The sequence below is a fragment of the Canis lupus genome, chromosome 30, assembly GCF_003254725.2.
Source record: "Canis lupus dingo isolate Sandy chromosome 30, ASM325472v2, whole genome shotgun sequence".
Lineage (NCBI taxonomy): Eukaryota > Metazoa > Chordata > Mammalia > Carnivora > Canidae > Canis > Canis lupus.
The window spans coordinates 15,885,184-15,907,737 of NC_064272.1; the positions used below are offsets into that span (position 1 = coordinate 15,885,184).

The 22,554-nt window shown below is 35.6% G+C and overlaps 1 protein-coding gene across 2 annotated transcripts; it reads left to right on the plus strand.

The window, feature by feature from the left end:
• The first annotated feature begins 11 nt into the window (after positions 1 to 11).
• DTWD1 (DTW domain containing 1) lies at positions 12 to 20,967 on the plus strand. 2 transcript variants are annotated; one of them, XM_049104145.1, is made up of 5 exons: positions 12 to 171; positions 4,420 to 4,738; positions 9,257 to 9,400; positions 11,513 to 11,756; positions 20,651 to 20,967. In XM_049104145.1, exons 2-5 carry the CDS (start codon positions 4,475 to 4,477, stop codon positions 20,896 to 20,898), a joined length of 900 nt encoding a protein of 299 aa, XP_048960102.1. In that variant the 5' UTR covers positions 12 to 171; positions 4,420 to 4,474; the 3' UTR covers positions 20,899 to 20,967. The 2 variants fall into 2 exon arrangements, with proteins under 2 accessions (XP_048960102.1, XP_048960103.1); XM_049104146.1 differs by lacking the exon at positions 12 to 171 and adding an exon at positions 2,697 to 2,785.
• The last annotated feature ends 1,587 nt before the right edge of the window (positions 20,968 to 22,554 follow it).

Sequence of the window (22,554 nt, forward strand, 5' to 3'; positions counted from 1 at the left end):
GGCCCTAGCAACGGCCGTAGCAACGGCCCTAGCAACGGCCGGGCTCCGCCCTCCTGCGTCCCCCGGAAAGCGCTCCCCCGCGCCCGGAGCGCGACCTCCGCCGGGCGCGCGCCTCGAGCCCCGGCGGAGCGGAAGACGCGGGAGCTGAGCGAGGACCCGCGGGCGGCGCAGGTGTGAGTCCCACTGCGGTCCCCGGTGCGGGTCCCGGCGCCCCTCCGCGGACCAGTGGTCTGGCGGGCGCCGCGCTGCAGGGAGCGGACGCCGCGTGGCCGGGCCTCGTGGCGGGCGTGCCCGGTGTCGCCTGTGAGCGGGGCCCTCCCTGGTCCCTGGGCTCAGGCGCTTGCATTTTCTTAGGAACCTGCGGGCCCTTTGGGAAAAAGGCTTCCAGATTTTTCCTCAAAAAAAAAAAAAAAAAAAAAAAAATTTTTTTTTCCCCCTAACAATTATTTTCAGTGGTTTCCGCCCCCAAAGAAAGTCTGTTCTGGCAGGCAGTCCCCTAGGCACTGTTCTTATTATTTTTTGGTGTTTGGAGTGGTTTGGGGGATTGGGAATCACAGAAGCAGCTTAGTACACAGTGGGCCATGCTGTGTATTTAAAATATTAAGACAGTGGTTACTAAATAAAGCCAAGGAGTCTGTTTCTTATGTCTAAATTTTTCTTGGGAATGTAGGACAAGTGAAGAAGTATATTAATACTTTAAGATGCTAGTTCACGGAGTTGGATGATAAAACCTCGGCTTGACTTAAAACCACAGCATGGAAGGTTGTTTCTGTCTGAACCCCAGTGTGCAGTGATGGGTGGTGTGGGAGGGGCCGTTGGACCTGTACGAAAAGGGTCACCTTGGATTTTAAAATATGAATGTTGGGCCCGTGTATATTATGTGACCAGGTTCTTAAAAATACTTAAGGAAAAAAAAAATTTGCAGGGGGTTATATCCAGCACTGAATTGGTCTGCGATACATGGTAGGGGGGTTTTATATAGTATTCCTTTGGGAGGCAACTTGTAGCTCAGAGCTTTTAACATCGTTTTTTTGGGGAAGAAAAAAAAAATCTGTCATGCTGCCACTCGTGCCAAGTTGCAGGTGACCGTTAAATGCGGATGCCAGGTTTGTCAGGTTCCTCAGTAGGGAGATGCATACATATGCTTTCTTTTTCAGAATCATTTTGATTCAGTAAGTGAGTGTCAAATTCCTCCTGCTGCATAAGACACAGGGATAGATACGAAGATCAGTAGAGAATTCTGTTCTTGCAGAGTTGGCTGATAGGACGGATAGCTTGGCTAAAAGGCAACTCCAGACTAAAGCAGGTTTTTCTAGGCTAAATATGTGGCGCCAGTAATAAGTGGGCAATGGTAAAGAGAGGTCAGAGATTGAGATTACACCCCACCTGTGTAAAATCCCTAAATAATCTCTTTTTATGTGACTGTGGCCCTTTCCCCAGCCCCTCTTCAGAGGGGTGCTTTTAGGACACCGTGGGGTAGGTCCCTCCCTCGGCTCTGCTTCTGGGAAAGCAGGACACTGGGCCTGTCTCTCCCCTGGGCGCCGGGCGGGCCCAGCCGGGGAGCAGACCTCACTGGGAACACCCCGCTATTTATTAAATCACAGTGATTGGTGTTCAAAACAAAACAAAACTAGATTGATCATCTAGATCCTGACTTTAAGACTAAAAATGGAGGATTATATGCAAGGCAGAGTTAATGGGATTTGATGAGTAATTAGTTTTGTTGGAAAAGAGGTTAGAGGAGGAGTAAAAAATGTTTTCAACCTAAGTTAGAGTGATGAATGTACCATCAGGTTAAAAGTATTTGTTCTTTAGGAGTAAGTTGTTTTTATGTTTTCTAGGTAACTCCCACAACTCCACTTGTATTCCCTGCACAGATTTGATGTTAATAAGTATTTTTTGAAGGTTGTGAACCATCACGTTTACAACAAACTATTGGTACACATTTGAGGCAGGCTGTTAGGTCAGGACAGATGACTTCATTATATGGTTCAGAGACATTTGGAGGGAGCAGCCCATGACTCTTTCTGGCCTCTTTTAGGTGGCCGTCACAGCCCTAAGTGAGAGTGTATGGGTGAGACAGGGAAAGGAGCCAAAAACATTTCACTTTCACTGCCTTATACATGTTTATGTTGTTTGGGGTTTTTTTGTTTGTTTGTTTGTTTGTTTTGAGAGGAAGAACATTTATATAAAGCTTCATTAATATCCATTCGGCTTTATGGATGGAAAGCCAAGTGAAATATATAGGAATAATTCTGAGGCAGAAGGCTCTTTGAGGGCGCTAGAAAAACATATCAGTAGTTTTCCATTGGATGTCAGGAAACACATTGACTTTTCATGGCATCCCCAGGAACTGTGTACTTCAATCCCATTATTGCCTGGGCCTTTTTGTGGCATACGCAGACCCCCTAAAAAGCTCCTGGAACACCTAGGAAAATGGAGTCAGGTTGAATTAGTCTGGGGCACCTGGGTGGCTCAGTCAGTTAAGCATCCACCTTCTACGCTGGTCATGATCTCAGGGTCCTGGGATTGAACCCTGAGGATTGGAGCCTGTGTCAGGCTCCCTGCTCAGTGGGGAGTCTGCTTCTCCCTCTCCCTCTGCTCCTCCCCTTCTGCTCTTCCCCCTGCTTATGCATGTGTGCTCTCTCTCTTTCTCCCTTTCTCTCAAATAAAATCTTTAAAAAAAAAAAGTCATTTTAAGGACAAGAGCAGCTTTAATGTCTGGGAAGAGATCCTATCAGTCTCTGGAAATCGGAGCTACAAATCACCTGTTGGGCAACCAAAGGTCAGCAATTGTCACAAGCCAATAGGGGTCTCATTACTGCACTTAGGAAGGTAGTTAAATTCCCCTTAAATCTTGGTTTGGGTTTACTCTGGTGTTGCCTGAGGTCCTTACAGAGAAACATTTTTATTGTAATAGTCGTGAGTTACTCCATCATGGGACTCATCCTAAAAAAGAAACTGGACTGAACTAATTCAACTTGACTCCATTTTCCTGGGTGTTCCAGAATGACTTTTTGATCGTAGTCAGGATTTTTCCACCTGGATCTGTAGACTCTCACAGATCTGCAAGCCACTTGAAATTGTGTTCAAAATATTGTGTTTGTGTATGCATTTTCTGCAGATAAGGTCCAAGACACAAGATCTTAAAAGGATCTGGGACTCAGAAAAAGGTGGCAGCTCGGTAAATTTACTTTGAGTAAATTTGACCAGCATATTTTATTTTTCCTTGTGGCAAGGAAAAAAAAGTGGCAAGCATCTTTTTCTTTGCATCTTTTTGTTTGGGTCTCAAACTTACTGGGATTTACAATCTATGAAAAACTCTTGATGAGTAATTAAATTAGTATCACTAACTTCCTGTTGGTTAATTATGTTGCATATTATGTTCTACTGGAGTTTTGTTCACTTTCTATTTGGGATACCACAAAAAAGTTTCCTGTTGCAGTCACAGCATCTCCCCTGTCTGTTTGTACTCAGAATGCCTGGGGCTTCATAGTTAAACACCACAATGTCATAAAGCTTTATAATGAGAGACTCGTTTTACAGCTTTGGAATGCATATCAAATCAAAAGGGCCCTGGTCTCTTTTCTCCTTTAAAAGATACTGTGCTTACAGAGTATTTTAATAACAGTTGGGACAGCCATAATTCTTCTTGAAAGGAAATATTTAAATGGGAAAGTTATTTTACTATTTTATCACTTAGAACTCAAGAATCTGAATGATTCATATTTTTAAAAAGTGGTATGAAGTCTTAGAGCAAGAGGACATTAATGTTACTCTCCAAATTTTTTAAATTTATAAAATTACACTTTATTTCTCTGGGTATGTATTTCATCATTTGGGATATTTTACAAATTGTAATTGGCAGTAGATGCCTGTCCTATTTTAATGGATGTTTAGTTATATTTTTCTGTGTGTGATTTAAGTTGGGGAAGAATATATCCTTTAGAACATAACCAACTAAATTTTACTAATTTCACTGCAACCTTGTATTTTCATTAGGATTCAGGTTGAGATTTGATGTCATATAACATCAGTTTAAAGTCAGATCCTACAGAGTTGAATACATTCCTGGCTGATACATTAAAACACTTATTCCTATATAAAACAAAATAAGAGTCCCTGAAAAATATATTGTTGGTACCTAAATTTTATATTTGAAATACTTTGTCTAAGAGAGCACCTTTTTATTTTTATGGAGGGAATGGCCCAGAAGGGTAACTTACTGTTTTGAGTTTATTACTTTTTAATTTTGTACTTTCAGTCGTGCTAATTTAGTGGTTTATTAACACTTGTTAATAAATACTAAAAATAGCACGCAGTTGTGAGTTAAATTGAGTACTTTTCTTTGTGGAGGCAAGGAATAAAATATTTCCTGTCTTTATTTCACCCCTCCACTTTTTTTTTTTTCTTTTGCAGTGCACCCGTGATTTATGTTTTAGAAATAGATGTTAAACTTTGGTTTGAATGAAAAATGTCTCTCAATCCACCTATATTCCTCAAAGAAAAGGAAGAAAATAATTCAAAATTTGTAGAAATACAACACTCACAAACTACTTCCATAGCTGCAGAAGATCCTCTTCAAAACTTACGCTTAGCATCTCAAGAAGTCCTTCAAAAAGCTCAGCAAAGTGGAAGATCAAAATGTCTCAAATGTGGTGGTTCAAGAATGTTCTATTGCTATACATGTTATGTCCCAGTTGAAAATGTACCTATTGAACAGATGCCACTTGTGAAGGTTGGTAAGAAATTTAATTATTTGAAAGTAGGGAAAGAAGTTTTAAAAAGACATCTCATATATACTTTCTCTGATACAATTGATAAGGGTGATAAATAGTATTATTATGGAAATGAATAATATTAATAGAAAAATTAATCTTACAGACTGGTAGACCTATTTGTTTTTGTCTCTGGAAAAAGAGATACACACTGCTAAAATACTTGGGTCTGAGATAAATGGTATTGTTTTGAATGAAATCAATTACTTTTTCATTAATGATTATAATTCATCTGAAACACAGGGGAAAAATATGATAAACATGAATACTACAAGAGACAAGTATATAGATTGCCTGAAGGAAGTTCAGAAGCTCCCTCAGGATCTTGGACTTCTTTTTAAGAAAACATATCCTGAAGGAGCTAGGATTGATTTTTGCTTAGACTTTTGTAGAACAGACTTAGACCCATCCTAGATGGAGATGGAGCTCATGTTGGTGACCAAAACTAAACTAAAATTAAAAAGACTAAGATGTGGGGTGCCTAGGTGGCTCGGTTGGGTATCTGGCTCTCGATTTCAGAACAAGTCTCAATCGCGGGGTTCTGAGTTCAAGCCCCACATTGGACTCCACACTGGATGTGGACCCTACTTTAAAAAAAAAAAAAAAAAAGTAAAGACTAAGATCTACTCATTTGACTATGTTATAATTGTAGCGTTTGAAGCCAGATTTTAAAGTGTTGATTTGAATTGATTGCTTTATACTTTTGGTTGCTTACCAAGACTATTCTTGTGTAGATCAAAGGTCTATAGACCATGATGTCTATGTAATCAAAAAATTTATTACATATATGTCAACTTGTCTCACATTGACATGAACTTTAGGAGTAAATCAAATAATGTATAAAATTTGCTGCTTACTAGGACTTTAGAGAGATTAAACTCTACACATGGACTCATTAGAACTTTCTAGTGAGAAAATAAGTTAAAACTGTAAAAATATTTAATGTGATGATTTTAAGATTCATTTAAATTTGACATAAAGCATTTTAATACTTAAAATTTTCTACTTGAAATTCAATTTAGCTTATATGTCATCTTGGCAAGTCCAGGGTCTCTTTGGGGATCTAAAATCACTCTTAACAAGCTATTGGAAAGTTTATTGTCCAAGAAGAAGTAAGCATGGAATCTAATCAGCTTCATAGTTACTTTAGAAAAACTGAGGGCTTGAGGAAAATAATCTTCTTTAAGTTTCCTGTTATCTTGTAAGAATGTTACATTTCAAAAGAATAGTTTTTGAAGTATATACAGAATTTTCTATCTTCTGTTTACATTATAGCCACATAAAGAATATCCCTTTAAAAGTTTTATCTTAAGATGTATTGTGTTCAAAAGGATTGAAGATCAGAACAAGAAAAGTCAGTAGCATACTGACTTTTCATAATAATTTATCTTCATAGAAATTTAATAATAGAGGATTATTTTCCAAAGCAGTGGTTTAATGTCCACTCTTTAGAAGTGACTTAAAACACTATGCCATGTGTTTGATCAACTCTAAATGGCCTATTGGAGCATTCAGAGTTTTTTTTTTTTTGCATTCAGAGTTTTTTAAAGTGTTTATATTTTAATGGCCAAATGTAAACCTCAGTATGTTAATATATATTAATAATAAAAACTAAAATTTTTTCTAATTTTTACAAATCATTCAGCATATGCTTTTAGATAGCCTGCTTGGGAAGGGAAGACGACTACATAATGAGTAAGTGGCTCCCAAGCTTTAAATTTTAATCTATGGAATAAATTCATAAATACTGATTTCTTTTTTCATGCAGAATATAGTTTTTTTTTTTTTTTAAATGTCATGAGAAATGCATGACTAGAAGTAAAAAGATGCTCTTGGTATTTTTTAGAAGAGGAGCAAAAAAACCCCACAAGATCAAAGAAAGCATCATCTTTATTAGAGTCCTAGAATGTAAGACTCTCTTTAGGAAAGTTGATGATCATATAGGAAAAGACTTAGGACTTCCTGCTAATGATATTTTGATAAATTTGGGCAGAATGGTTTGGTAAAACACTTATAGAAAATACAGGTGTTAGCAGATTGATGTTCTTTATGTGTTTGAAAACAGAACATCTCTATTTGAACTGTGTCTGGTCAGCACTACTGGTGTTACCCTGTACTCTGTCATTAATTAAGAATTATCTTCCTTTAAAATGTATGAACTAGAGCACAAACATATGTTTCCATGATTTGATCTGTGTCTTTGCTTTTGTTTTGTAGTGTCAGAAATTTTAGGCTTGCTCAGGGAGAACTAAAGGAACTAGACTGGGTCCCAGGAATACTTCTTGAACACAGATTTTTCATAATTGTCTTACACCTGTAGAATTTAGTTCATAACAGGCAAGGTACATGACTTTTTTTTTTAAGATTTTATTTATTGGAGAGAGAGTGAGAGAGAAAGAGAGGAGAGAGAGAGGTAGGGAGTGAGCATGAACAGGGAGATGGGCAGAAGGAGAGGAAGAAGCAGACTCCCTCCTGAGCAAGGAGCCTGACACGACATAGGGCTTGATCCCAGAACCTGAGCCTAAGGCAGAAGCTTAACCCACTGAGCCACCCAGGTACTCTGGTACATGACTTTTAAATACATGAATAATAGTCCTGTGTTCTTGATATAAATGATACCCTTCAGACATAGCAAGCTGATGAGAAATGTTGATGGTTACCTTTGGAGTTTTCAACTCTACTCATCAGCCATGTAAGAAAGTCAGTTTTATTACTAATAGAATACTTTGTCATGATGTGCTTTCTTTTTCTTCTTTCCTCTTTCCTATCTTGCCTGGGCTAAGATAATGCTGACCTGGGACTGAGAGACCCCGGGGAAAGGGAATGTAGTGTCAACTGAGACTGAGCATCATGAGGAAATTCTGATGTAGAGTTCAGCCAGAAGTAGACTGATGTAAAATCATTTGTGAACTGCCTACTTAAATGGTAAATTTTCTATAACTAGAAGTTGGTTTGATGATTTAAAGCAATTGGCCCTAATTGGTCACTAGGCCTAAGTGGGGAGGGAAGGAGACACAGGGTTTGAAACCCTAAATTGAAAACTATTTGGGATACATATTTATGGCCCTTCCGGGATATACACCATCCTTTTTCCACACAATCATCCGGACAGATAAAGTCTATGCAGTTGAGGTCATTCAGTAGCATGCAGCAACTGCTTCTTTGAAAAACAGCTCTGTAATTGATGATACACACAATAATATGGATAAATCTCAGTTATTTCAAGTAAAAGTAGTCAGATGAAGAGTACATACTGTATGATATTATTTATATAAAATCCTAGAAAATGCAAAGTAACCTATAGTTACAGCAGATCAGTCATTGCCTAAGCATGGGGAAAGGGGAAGGGGGAGGCACAAGAAGGCCTTTGGGGATGACAGATATGTTAATGATTTTGATTATAGTGATGAATTCAAGGATGTTAAAATGTATTATATTGTACTCTTTAATTATGTGGAACTTATTATACCAATTTTATTTGTTAAAGCTGTTTTAAAAAGCAAGAAAAATAATTTTGTACCTCAGGGTAAAATTAGCTTGCCCCAGGGTAAATACCTGGAATCCTGGCTGTTCTAGGTGGGGTGGGAGCTGGAGGAGTGCTTATAATAACAAATAAGTAACTTATAATCGACAGTGAAGAATTAGTCTTAGAGAGTTTCTTACATATATATTATGGGGGGTAATATGACTGGGCTTTCATTTTCATAATCATGGCTGACTACAGCACTTGTACAGGCATTATACAGAAAACTACAAGTCAGTGAAATAATAGTAAAATCTAACTCAAAAAATGTTAGAGAATATCATTTTTGCAAAGAGGTAGGATGTAATACATAACAAATAATTAAACTTTAAGGAAAATAGACCATGATTTTGAAGAGAGTTGATTTTTGTATAAAGTGTGTACCTCCTAGACCTATTCTGTTACTTTTCCAATTGATAATTATTTCATTTGTGCTGTTAAAGACCACTGATGAGGGTCATGATGTTCATAACAAAGGGTCCTTTGAAGGGTGGTACCTTTGGTCTCAAAGGATGTATAGGGAACAAAGTTTTGACTTGAATTAGATGTGAGGCCTTTACCCAAACTTATATTTCCTTTACTGTCATTAACAAACCTAAAGTTTATAGGAATTATAAAAAATGTTCTTGGCACAGATACTGAAATGCAAGGAATTGGACTCAATACCTAAGTAGCTTAAATAAAAATGACCTTGAAGTTTTGCTTTAAGAACAGATTCTGTGTTAAATGAGTTGGAAATAATTGTTCTATTTTATATGATCAACAATATCAAGGAGGAAATTTGGGTTTGCTTTATGACTCTTAGCATTCCTAATATTCTGGTTTGAAAAGTATGCCTTTCAAATTATATTATAGGAACTCAGTTGAGCTTGTTTAAGCTTTGAAGAGAATTTTTATTAACATAAAAATTAGAATTTTTATATTTATTGTGTTCGTCTTTTTTTTTTAATTTTAGCTCCCACTGAAGATTGATATCATTAAACATCCAAATGAAACAGATGGCAAAAGTACTGCTATACATGCAAAACTATTAGCACCTGATTTTGTAAATATTTACACGTATCCCTGTATTCCAGAATACGAAGAAAAGGACCATGAAGTAGGCAGCTTATTTTTTATAACTCTTCATATTGAATCTAAAAAAGAGTTTTAAATTCTATTGCCTTTCTGAACTTACTTGAACATAATTTAATATTTTTATTAACGACCTGGGGTTATCTTTATGTAGCACTAAGCAATACAATTTATTTATTTCATTGGTATCTTCAAAGATCAAATGATCTGAGATTGTTAACACTTTTTTGAACCTTGTCTTTCTACTTTTTATAGTTTTTCTGCGTTATTTCTTCAGGTTTTTACTCTGCTAATATTACGGTGCCTGCTTTTACTTTCTAGCCTCTCCATTTTCCTGCCAGTACTATGTATAGAGGATTTAATTTCATGCAAACTAAGAAACCATATTACAGTTGTTGGAAATTGGAGACATTGTTGGAATTTCTCCAAAAGAATAAAAGAAATTCTGAATTGGAAGAATTTTCAAGAATTCTCTCTGAATTAAGAGCTTTATAAAATGGCCTTTGTAACATCTTTTGGCTGCTTAGAGGCCTTACTTTGATCATTTTTAGATTCTTAATTGGTTTTCACAGAGTTGAAATTGTCACATTGGTGAGATATTACTTCTCTTGTTGAAAAGTAATAGATCTCAAAAAAACTAGGCCTTGGGTACTTCTAAAAGAAGTATGTAAACCCTTTTAGTTTTGAGACCATTTATTGGTATGGTTAATCTGGAAACAATTAAAAATCAATGTGTTCATTTGTTCTAGGCAGACTTAGTTTTTCCTTTCCCATCTCTCTCTATATATATTTTGGTTGAGTTTATATAGAAAGTGTTTGTAAATGAGTTCTGGGTTTTGGATCTTGGAATATATTTGTGTTTCCCTCTCTGGTCAGCAAAGTATCATTTGAATAGAAGACAGTGCTAGGTTCTATAAAGCGATGTGATACGCTTCAATCCAAGAAAATTACAAAGCCCTGAACTTTGCTAATTGGGTATGGAGGAAACCTAGGCATGCATTATAAATGTTTGAGAAACTTTTACAACTCTGAAGTTTTTAAATTCAAGATTTTTCTTTTATTTTATACTGTTATACTGCTTATTTTATACTTTTATTTTATTATTATTTTATAATAATAAAATTTTATTTTTATACTGCTTATTTTTTCATATTAAAAATGGAATATGCTTTTATTTTTATTTTTATACTGCTTATTTTTTCATATTAAAAATGGAATATGCTCATTAAAAAAATTTGGGAAATATAGAAAAATATGGGCGATAAAATGCCCATGATTTGACCAACATTTGTTCATTTATCAAATATTAATTGGTGCCTGCTTTGTGGCAAGACCTGTTCAGACATTGGAGGCTCTGACAGTGTGTAAGGTTTCAGTTAAAACATGCTGAAGAAAGATAGAATTATTCCTTGAAAGTCAGATTTTTCTATTTTAATTTTTAATTAAAATTTCCTATTTTTAATTTTCCCTGTAATAAATATATTTTAACAGATATTCTGGGTATTTTTCCCTGTAATAAATATACTTTAACAGATATTCTGGGTATTGTGAGTTGTATAAATTCCCAAAAGTGAAATAATCAAAAGGTATGAACATTTTAAGACTCTTGATTTAAAGTGCCAAATTGCTTTCATGAAGAGTTATATTATTGAAACCTGGTATCAGTAATGGATATAAAGGCCCAGAACACCATATCCTCACCAGCATTGACTATATTATTTGTCTTCTCTCTGATTGTCATAGAGGTGAAAATCGTGTTTAATTACTGTTTTTCATTGGTTCTTTTACCCAGTATGATGTACTTTGTCTCTTATGCTGTGAAATATAACAGGATTTAGTTTTTTGATTCCTTATACAATTAACTTGGCTTCTATCAATAGGCAAATAACTTACTTTGAAGCAATACTTTTAGCTAGTATGTTATGATTTATAAATTATTATGTAATAGCCAAAAACTTTACCATACTTATTAAAGATACATAAACTTTAGAATGGCTCAAGTGGTTGTTATAGAACCTAATGTTTGTTTCTCAGATATTCAACATGTTTGTTTTTCTTAAAGTTTTAAGAATATCAGAATATATTCATTTTGAAGATCATAACAGCATAACCACTAACTTAAGTTTCTTTGCTTTAGGTTGCGCTTGTTTTTCCTGGACCTAACTCTGTCTCAATAAAAGATATTTCTTTTCATCTGCAAAAAAGGATTCAAAATGTTAGAGACAAAAATGATGACCCTGACAGGCCATCTATTAAACGCAAGAAAATGGAAGAACAGGATTTGAATGACAAGTGCCAAGACGCAACACTGAAAAAAATTATATTTATAGATAGCACCTGGAACCAAACAAACAAAATATTCACTGATGAAAGACTTCAAGGTAGGAATACAGAATGTTATGGATAGCTTCTTCCCCTAACTTTCATTTCAAATACTTCAAACCTGCAGATTTATTGGAAGAATTGCATGGAATACCCATACCTTTTGCCACATTTGTTTCATTTCTCTATTATATGTGTGTGTGTGCTTAGATATTATACACATTTTTTGTTCAACCACTTGAAAGTAAGTCACAGGCTTTGCAAATACTTCACCCTTAAATACCTTACTGCACATCTTTTAAGAATAATTGCATAATTGCAATACTATTATCACTCTAGGAAAATTAACAGAAGTTCTATAATATCTAATATAATCCATATTTACATTTCCCTAACTGATCCAGAAATATCTTCTGTAGCCTTTTTTCTTCTGCTACAGCATATAGACTCATATTCCATATAGTTTTTTATGCCTCTTCAGTCTCTTTTTATGTAGAGCAGTCCCCTGTTTTTGTTTTCTATGACTTAGACTTGTGTGAAGGGGACAGTTGTCTGAATGCTTTGTCATGATTAGATTCAGTTTAGTGTTTTTGTAAGGATACTTAGAGATAAAGATAAATCTAGGGTTGTGCATGACAATTCCAGTTTATACCTTTTGTTTTGATATAATTATTAATAGCATTCCCTTTCACTTTCAGAAATGAAGCTATTAAGCTGATAAATTATATGATTACCATATTCATAGATAAAGTTATATATTTATTGCATCAAATCAGGAGCTATATAATTTAAGTTTCATTATTAGTAATAACTTTAATTATTTTATCAAAGTGAGGATTGCCAGATCTATTATAAAAATTCATTTCTTCTTTTTGAATCTAGTAGTAATCTTTGAGGTGATACTTTGAGACTATGAACTATTTCCCAGCTGCTTTTCACTGAGTGGTTTTAGTATTCATTGATGATTTGCCTAAATCAGCGGATACATTGAGGATTGCAAAATGATGACATTTTAAAGTATTCTTTCTTTTACATTTGTTAGCTGGCATTCTTATATGAAGAGCCTTTCTTCCACCTATTCCTTTTTTTTTTCTCTTCCCTTTTATGAGATCAGTATGGGATTATCATATGTAATACATTGTGATTGTATTCCTTTTGATACCCAAATTGTCTCAGATCATTTTGCCAGTAGGAGCCCTTCAAGTCTTATGTGGCATGGCCTCATCAGTCTTTCTGGTACAGCAGGATGTCCCAAATTCACTTGTACTTTTTTCGTGCCCGACCTAGAACCAGTGATTGTGCAAAGGAGCTATGGTTCTTTTTAGTGCAGAGTGATATTAGAAACCAAGATCTGGTAAATTTGGGGCACTTGGGTGGCTCAGTGGTTGAGCGTCTGCCTTTGGCTCAGAGAGTCATCCCCAGGTCCTGGGATCGAGTCCAACATCAGGCTCCCTGTGGGGAGCCTGACTCCCTCTCTGCATAGGTCTCCACCTCTCTCTCTGTGTCTTTCATGAACAAATAAATAAAATCTAAAAAAAATAAAAATAAAAAAAATAAAAATCTGGTAAATTTATTACAACTTGGATGTCATTGTTTCAGTGGATAGAGCCAAGGAAAATAAATATATATCATGAGTTCACATGGATAGTTCCAATTCCAAGACTTAACATTTAGGGATTTCCTTCCTTTTGTTATACCTTTGTACTCCCTTTCTCTTAGAGTGAAAAGTTCAGTTCCTAATAAAATAGTTTAAAAGTGTTGCTTTGCTTGTCCAAGTAGCACAACTAGTAATAGAAGCACAACTAGTGCTCAGAAACTCATGGTACCTCTCTTGTTTACTTGCATCTTACTCAGTTCTTCAGGCTTTATCAGTAGCTTCTCTAGAAACTAGATTTATTTCCAGCCCTTGATGACTTTGTTTGTATACCATGTATGATTAGATGGCAAGAGAGAGCTACTTAGTTGGTTTTAGGCAGTTGCCAAATAGATTCAACCTAGGAGAGGTTTTCTTAGACTGCTGTGAAAAATGCATGTCACTTAGAAAAGAAAGTTAATGACAATTTTTGGAGTTTAACTTGTGGTGAGTAATCCCAAACTAAAGTATAGTGACAATACTAGATTTAGTTTAATTGACAGAGTTCATACCTCTGAGGTCAACATACATGTTAGTTAGATTGTTTTGTCATTCTAGTTGTGTGTTTGTATGTGAGAAAGATAGGCAGAAAAATAGAGGCAGAGATTTGTGTGTGTGTGTGTGTGTGTGTGTGTGTGTATGTGAGAGAGACAGACAGACAGACAGACAGTGGGGGAGAGGGAATGTGAGAGGGAGAGGAAATACCTGAAAGAACCTTTTGCTGTTTAATAGAAAGATGAAACCCTAAGGCCCTGCTCTTTGGAGTGCTACCTGTGAATATTATTACCTTGGATGGTTACGGCATCAACTCAGGCATCAACTCAGGCATCAACTCATTCTTCAGTTTGAAGATTTTTCTGAGCCACTTTCTTTATAATTACCTTATATGGTAATTGAAAGGATCAAATGAAAGAACTGAGTGAGAATAGTTCAAAAAACTATATAAGGAATTATTGAGGCACAATTCAAAATCTGTTTTCAGGAGTGTTCATACTTAAGCTTAAGGCTTAAAATCAGATTTGGAAAAATTTCTGTTATTCCTTCCAGATCACATAGTAAGTATCATATATTGTTGTGCCCAAGATCACGAATCCGAGAAACCACCAACAACCGATGCAAACACATGAGGGTTTATTTACAAGCTCGAGCCTGGGTCCAAGTATACCCGACACAGCGGAGCAGGGACTTGGACCCCAAGAGGCTTAGCAACTTTATAGGGGCCAGTGGCCAATGGGATACGCAGAAAGTTGCACAGTCATGCTGATCCACTCGCAGGTGGCTGATTGAATTACATTTTACCTTAAAGTATCCATTTGAACTGGCCTATCACTGAGCCGGATTTCCAGTTAGGGTGTGCCCTGAGTTTGACTAGGGTGGGGCAGTGCCCTAAGTAATAAGCAGGTCAGCACAAGGCGGGTGCAGCACAAAATAGAGTCAGTCCTGCTCTGCTTGTCCAGGGGTAGGGGATTTTGTTAAATTTCCTAGGTCCCACAATATTTCAATTCTGTGCTACATGAAAAATTTTAAAAGGGATTTCTTAATTACTTCAAAATCATGGAATAAACAGATTCAGTTTTCTCTGCATACCCTACTTCAGCCTCTCCCGTTTCTGGCTCCTTATTGCACCATACGGAATATTTGGGGCTCTGCACATATTTATAGTCTCTGTATATGTGAAATACCAGTTTCCAGATAAACCAAGTTACTTTTTCAAGAAACAATCCATGTTTGCTATTAATCATTGCCTTTAGGTTTTAAAATGTTTTATTACTTGATGGGATTAAGCTAAACAAACCAGCTCTAAACCTCAGATAAAAACCTCAAATGTAATATATGGGAAATTATGTTTCTGTTATCTTAGGAATGCTGAGGTTAAGATGCCCTTAACAATATAAAAATATACCGTTTTGCCACATTTTACAGAGAAATATCTCTGAATATTTTACTGCTGTCAATATAAAACACTTGAAGGTTGACTGTGTAGTTTAATCATAAAATGTGAACCTACAAGTGAAGAATGTCATAACATTCTTGAAAATTCACTATAAGAAGCCTTGGGAGGACTTGGTGGGGAAGGATGGTATTTTTTTGTTGGGAAGGTAGTCCAAATGATAAACACTGGCATTATATTGTAATTTGTTTTAAAAATTAGCCAGCTCTCTGCCTTCATTTTGGCTGTATTGATACAATGTTTAAAGTGACTGCTTTTTTTCAGATTAAAAGCATTCCCTGAGCTGTATTCAGTGTGTCATTGATTGCTGTATCATATATTGCCTCATTTAGTCCTCACAACAACAGTATGAGAATGCCTCAAGATTTTTATTCTCACTTTTCAGTTGAAGAAACTCAGGTAGTAATTTTGAAGAGAAATCTATTTATAGTTATCTGCATTTAAGTTCTAAAAAAATTTTCTGAATTCATCATAAAGTTATCAATTACCAGAAATGCTAGTAAAAGAATTTTTTAATGTATGTGTTGAACTTTTAAAAATACATATTTTCTGTATAATCCCATGCCTGTCTATTTCAGTGTGTTTTAAAAGGTTCTATATACTTGTGAGTAAATCTTCACGACAGGATGGATTAGTTGTAATATTCACTAAATTATGATTTTTATTTTTAACATTTTAGAGCATACAGTATTAGAAACCAGCACTATTTAATAGTAACTCTTTGTTCTTTTAGAAATTACATGTAATATCAAATCCTATGTGAAGATTTAAATTATACTAATTACTTAGAACATTTTCAAGTGTCTGCCTTACTTCTTGGGTATAATCAACATTAATACAAATAGTACAATAGGGTTTGGTTTGGTTTGTTACAACTTTTGTGTATCTTTGAATCAGAATTGTTCAAATTGAAATATTTTCAAAACAGCTAGATAGAATACTTTAAAGCTTTTGTGATTTGTCCGTTTATTCAGTAATATTGGTTAAACACCTGTTCCTAGACAGGTGGTGTCCTAGATTGGCGGATATGAAGGAGAATAAAGCAGTATCTCTACCTTCCAGTCGATCACAATGGCTATTAGTTAGGGTTGTCTCACCACTTGAAACAGAAACTCAGATAGAATCTGAAAACAAGTAGTGGGTTTACTTTTTATGGGTTAAAGTCCAGAAATGGGTAGTCCAAAGCTGTTTCAAAGATTTCACAATCCCTATAAAGACTTAGGCTCATTCCGTTTTCTTCCTCCATCACTTTCATCCTTACACTTGTAATAGTTGCTGGGTCTTGAGACATCCATATATATTTCAGGCAAAATAAAGGACAAAGGGCAATATGTATATGACCACTGAGTCTGTCTGTTTCATTAAAAGTAAATATAAGAATAATAATAATAGCTTTCTTGGAATTTCCACCTAGGAGATTTCATTTTTCCTTTCTTTGGCCAGAATGCTTTACCTGAGCACTCTGGCTGTAAATAAAGCTGGGAAATTTTTAGCTGGTATAATGGTATAGCACATAGTGATACAATGAATAGTTAAGAACCCAAGCACCAGAATTGTATCAATAACTTTTATCTGTGTGCTCCCCTATGCCACTCCACTTCTTCCCCAAACAGAGTTAACTGTTCTCCTGAACTATGTTTTTATCATTACTTTGTATATTATTTTTATACATCTATTTTCATATTCTTTATATTATTTAATTTTATTTTGACCTGCATGTTGTATTCCTGGGGGCCTGAAATCTAAAGTCACCATTTTGTTTCTAAGCTTTGTCTATGTTATTATATGATTAGCTATAGTTTGTTCATTTTTACTGCTGTATATTATCTGACTGTGTGAATATACTATAGTTTATCAGGCTCCTACTGATGAAACACTTGAGTTTTTTCTAGTTTTTGCTCTTACAAATAATGAACCTACAAACATTCTTATGCATGTATAAGGTTCCTTAAGGAAATATACTTAGAAGTGGAATTTTGGGTTGAGAATGGTCACTTCTACAGATAATACCAATTGTCTTCCAAAGTGTGGGTATATAAACTTATACACCCATCACTGATGTATGAGAGTTCCCATTGATCCATGTTGCCTCCTATTTTGGTATTGTCAAATGTTTGATTTTTGCCAATATAGTGGATATAAAGTGGGATCTCATTGTGATCATAATTTGCCTTTCTTTAATAATTGGATTGAGCATCATTTTGTTCACTTATTTGGCCACACACATCCTATTCTGTGAAATACCTATGTGCATTTTTCTAGTGTTTTTTTTATTGATTTGTAGGAATTCTTTATATCTACTAGAATGTAGATAGTAATCTTCTTGCAGTTCATGACTCATCTTTTAAATTTCTTTATTGTATTTTTTGAGGAACATGTAGAATTTATCAGACTTTCATGTTGAGCACTTACTGTGTCATTTATTTAAAACAACTTTTTAAATTGTTATTTCTTTTAAGATTTTATTTATTTATTCATGTGAGACACAGAGAGGCAAACAGGCAGAGGGAGAAGCAGGCTGCCTGCTGAGAGCCTGATGCAGGACTCCATCCCAGGACCTCGGGATCATGCGCTGAGCCAACGGCAGATGCTCAACCACTGAGCCACCCAGGCGTCCCTTGTGTCTTGTTTAAATCCTCTCTACCCTAAGATACTATATTTTTTCAAATTTGTTTATAGATTTTAAAAGTATTTTCTGTGTAAATAATGTCAATTATGTTTCTTCTTTTTCATTTATTTTGCATCTAATTAATTTATTGTTTTTATTACTAAGTTAGCTAAGACCTCCAGTGCATTGAGCAGAAGCCCTGTAGTGCTCATCCTTGTGTTTCAATCTGATAATCTCTCTCTTTTATATGGTAGGTTTCATCTATTCACATTTGCGATGAGTATTGATATTTTTGGACATGTTTCTACCATCTAAAATTTTATTACTGTTTGTCCTGTTTTTAACTTTTTTTTCCTTTTCTTTGAAAACTCGAGTTTTTCTTTTTTCTTTTTCTTTTTTTATAAAGATTTTATTTATTCATGAGAGACACAGAGAGAGAGGCAGAGATCTAGGCAGAAGGAGAAGCAGGTTCCCTGCAGGGAGCCTGATGTGGGATTTGATCCCAGGACCCGGGATCAGAACCTGAGCCAGAGGCAGATGCTCAACCCAGGTGCCCTGAGTTTTTTTTTTTTTTTTTTTTCTTATTCCATTTTTTACTATTCCTATTTTGGTTCTTTTAGAAAATTGGACTATGTACATGTGACTTAGAATAATTCAAAGTTTAAACAATATTTTAACCTCTGCTTTTGAATATGCTCTAAGGATTTACTACACTTAAGTTTGATTCAGCTCCCTCTTAGTTGGCCAGCTTATTGTTATTTTTGTTCTATCCTTTATCGTCAGCCCACAAATTAAATATTTTTATTTTTTTGTTTCATTCAGGCAACATTTATTTGGATTTGCATAGATGTTTATTGTTTTCTTTGTTCACCATTCTTTTAACCCAGACTGTCTTTGCTGATATGCATTCCTTAGAAATTCTTTTCATCTGGTTTCCTATTGGCCTGTGTTCAATTTTTATTTCTCTACTAATGTTCTCATTCATGTTCTTAATAGATAGTTCTTCCGGGTACACAACTTTGGGTTGTTAGTTTTTTCTTTTGATACTTTGGAGATTTTTATTCCATAGTCTTCAATACTCTGTTATTGCTAATGAAAAATCTCCGGTCATTCTGATTACCATTCTTTTATATATGATCTGCCCCTTCTTTTTTTAAAAGATTTAAAAAAAAATTTATTTATTCATGAGAGACACTGAGATAGAGAGAGAGAGAGAGGCAGAGATAACAGGCAGAGTGAGAAGCAGGCTCCATGCAGGGAGCCTAACATGGAACTCGATCCCAGGTCTCTAGGATCAGGCCCTGGGCCGAAAGTGGCGCTAAACCACTGAGCCACCAAGGCTGTCCTGACCTGCCCCCCGCCTTTTTTTAAATTTTAATTTTTTTTAATTGGAGTTCAATTTGCCAACATTTAGCATAACACCCAGTGCTCATCCCGCCACATGCCCCCCTCAGTGCCCGTCGCCCAGTCACCCCAACCTCCCGCCCACCTCCCCTTCCACTACCCCTTGTTCATTTCCCAGAGTTAGGAGTCTCATGTTTTGTCACCCTCACTGATATTTTCACTCATTTTCTCCTTTTCCTTTATTCCCTTTCACTAATTTTTATATTCCCCAAATGAATGAGACCATATAATGTTTGTCCTTTTCCGATTGACTTATTTCACTCAGCATAATACCCTCCAGTTCCATCCATGTCAAAGCAAATGGTGGGTATTTGTCATTTCTGATGGCTGAGTAATATTCCATTGTATACATAGACCACATCTCCTTTATCCATTCATCTTTCGATGGACACCGAGGCTCCTTCCACAGTTTGGCTATTGTGGACATTGCTGCTATAAACATCGGGGTGCAGGTGTCCTGGCATTTCACTGCATCTGTATCTTTGGAGTAAATCCCCAGCAGTGCAATTGCTGGGTCATAGTGACCTGCCCCTTCTTAATGGCTACTTTAAAAATCTCTTTATTCTTGTTCTTTTGCAGTTTTACTATGTTGTGACGGATCTAGACACTAATTTCTTTGTATTTATTCTGCTTGAGATATATTATTTCATGTATCTGTGACTTTGCACTTTTAAAAATAGTCTCTGGAAAAGTCATAGGCATTATCTTTTTAAATGCTATCTCTTCACCGTTCTCTTTGTTCTCTTTCCCTGGGAGTCTTATTAGACATTGGATCCTCCTTATCTCTTAACATTTGAATTTTTTCCTTAGCAGAGCTAAAGAAACAACTCTAGGTACTTTGTTCATGAAGATAGAGCCAAAAAGTGATAATCCAGAAATAAACTTTTAACCATATTAAGGGCCATTAATCTGCCTATCTCTTTCAGTGAGTTTTACAATGATATTTTAAATGTCAGTTCATCAAGGAAATGAAACTCTTCTGAATATTGGTGAATTTAGTCCTGTCGCTAGTTAAAATTAAAAAAAAAAAAAAAGACACTGGTAGATAGAAGATAGAAATAATAATACCTTATAGAAAGAGGTGAACATCTTAATTGTTAACTACTTTTAACTCATGATTGTAAGTCCTAAGATTTATAGATAAGTTAACTGTCATGTATAAGATTTTGTTCTGTTTTATATTACTTCTGTATATACCTTAATGCATTTAAGAAGATATTGTACTTGGAATTGGGATTGAAGGAACTTACCTTTACTCTTAAAGTCCTTTTTTAAAAAATTCTTAAAATAATTAAGAGAAATTATCAATATTGTGCCAGGCTCTGATTTATACTTTTTTTAAATTTGTCTTTGGCAGGATTGTTACAAGTTGAGTTGAAAACAAGAAAAACTTGCTTTTGGCGCCATCAAAAAGGAAAGCCAGATACCTTCCTTTCCACAATTGAAGCCATTTACTATTTTCTGGTAGACTACCATACTGATATATTAAAAGAGAAATACCAAGGACAATATGACAATCTCTTATTTTTCTACTCTTTTATGTACCAGTTGATAAAGAATGCCAAATGCTCTGGAGATAAGGAAACAAGAAAACTTACCCATTAGTTTTTAAGAAGCTACTTATGTCATTTTATTTTGCTAAAAATCAATAAACCTATAATTGTGCTTTGTTTATTCTTAGGAAATATCAATGTATATTATCTGTAAGACCACTTGAAAACATAAGGTTTCATTTGTTTATCTCATATTTTTTAAAGGGAGTTATTTCTAAGGGAATTTTCAGAAACAGAGTTGACTGAAAAACTCATTTCAGAAGTTATCTGCTCAATTTTGGCAAATCTCAATTTTATTACTATATTTTAACATAATATATTTATAACTATGTAATTAGATATAATTGGATATTTGTTTAGGCATCTTCATATTTTTCCATCTATACCCACTCTCACATTTGGAGGTGGGTGGGACCAGAATCTCCTTGCTGAAAATGAAGTCATAAATCATTTGGTAGAGGTTTGTGGCAAACACAGGTAGAACTGGAATTGTGGCTTCACTCCCTAGGGCTATTTCTTTAAGTCCATGCTGCCTGTGATGGACATCTGTTGCTTTTTACATTTACCTGACATTTTTGTTTAGGAAGAAATTCTTGGCAGTCATGTCCTGCCATAGGTATGGACATATGACCCAGTTTGGCAAGGAAAATGACCAATGACCAAGGATGAGCACATGACCCAGCATCCTTTTTGATAAGTGATTTGAATGCTGTAGGAGATAGTGTTTATTTTTCAAAAAGCAATACAAATACAGTGCAGTAATTAAAAGCACAGACTCTAGAGCTAAGTACCTAAATCGAAATTTCAGCTCTTCCTTTTGTACTCACCAGTCATTATGCCAGTTTCTTCATTCTAAAGAGATGGTAGTACAGTAGCTCCCTTATAGGATTATTATGAGGATTAACTGAGCTAATATATCCAAGGCGCTTTCAACAGTACCTGGCAAAAACTAAGTGCTATATATGCGTTTACTCTTTATTTTATCTGAAATTGCAAACTAACCATGCTACAGCCTAGAGCTGTTGGTGGCATCTGTGCTGCAGGTGATAGGAACTTGCCTTAGAATGAAGGCAGCAAAAGAAAGCACAGTGGAGAGAGAAGACTGAGTCCTGAGGACATCATTTAATCACCTAATCTAACTGCTTGTGAATGGAGCCTTATGTGTAGGATAGCTTCTGTTTGCCCCTTTGAATCACCCTCCACTCTTTTCCATTCCGCTCTCTGCTCTGTAGGTGGGTCCCCTTGCCCTCTGGCTTTTGGTTAGGTTCAACAGATAAAAGCACTAGCAAGAGATTGGAGGTTGAAGGAAAATGAAATTGTGTTATTTCCCTTAGCTGTGTACCTCTACTAGAGGCCATCCTATCAGGCATTTTTCCCAGGTAGTTATCCCAGTTACTCCTCTAATTTCAAGTCCATGTTCCATCCCTTTATAGGAAGGAATGGCTCCTAGGTGTAAGTAGCCCCAGAGTAGTACATCACTCCTTGTTGGTTTCCCTGAACGCTGCCTTTACTCAATAGTCATTTTGTTATATTCTTCTCCATTGTCCCTGTGTGCAGTTGCCCTCTATCTCTTTCTGGGGCCCTGACTGATGAATTCAACCATGTGGATGCTAGCAATTAATAGTACATTTACCTAAGTACGTTCAGGGCAAAACATAACCTGTTTTATAAGAAAAGGAATCATTGGTGAAATTTGCTGCACATTATA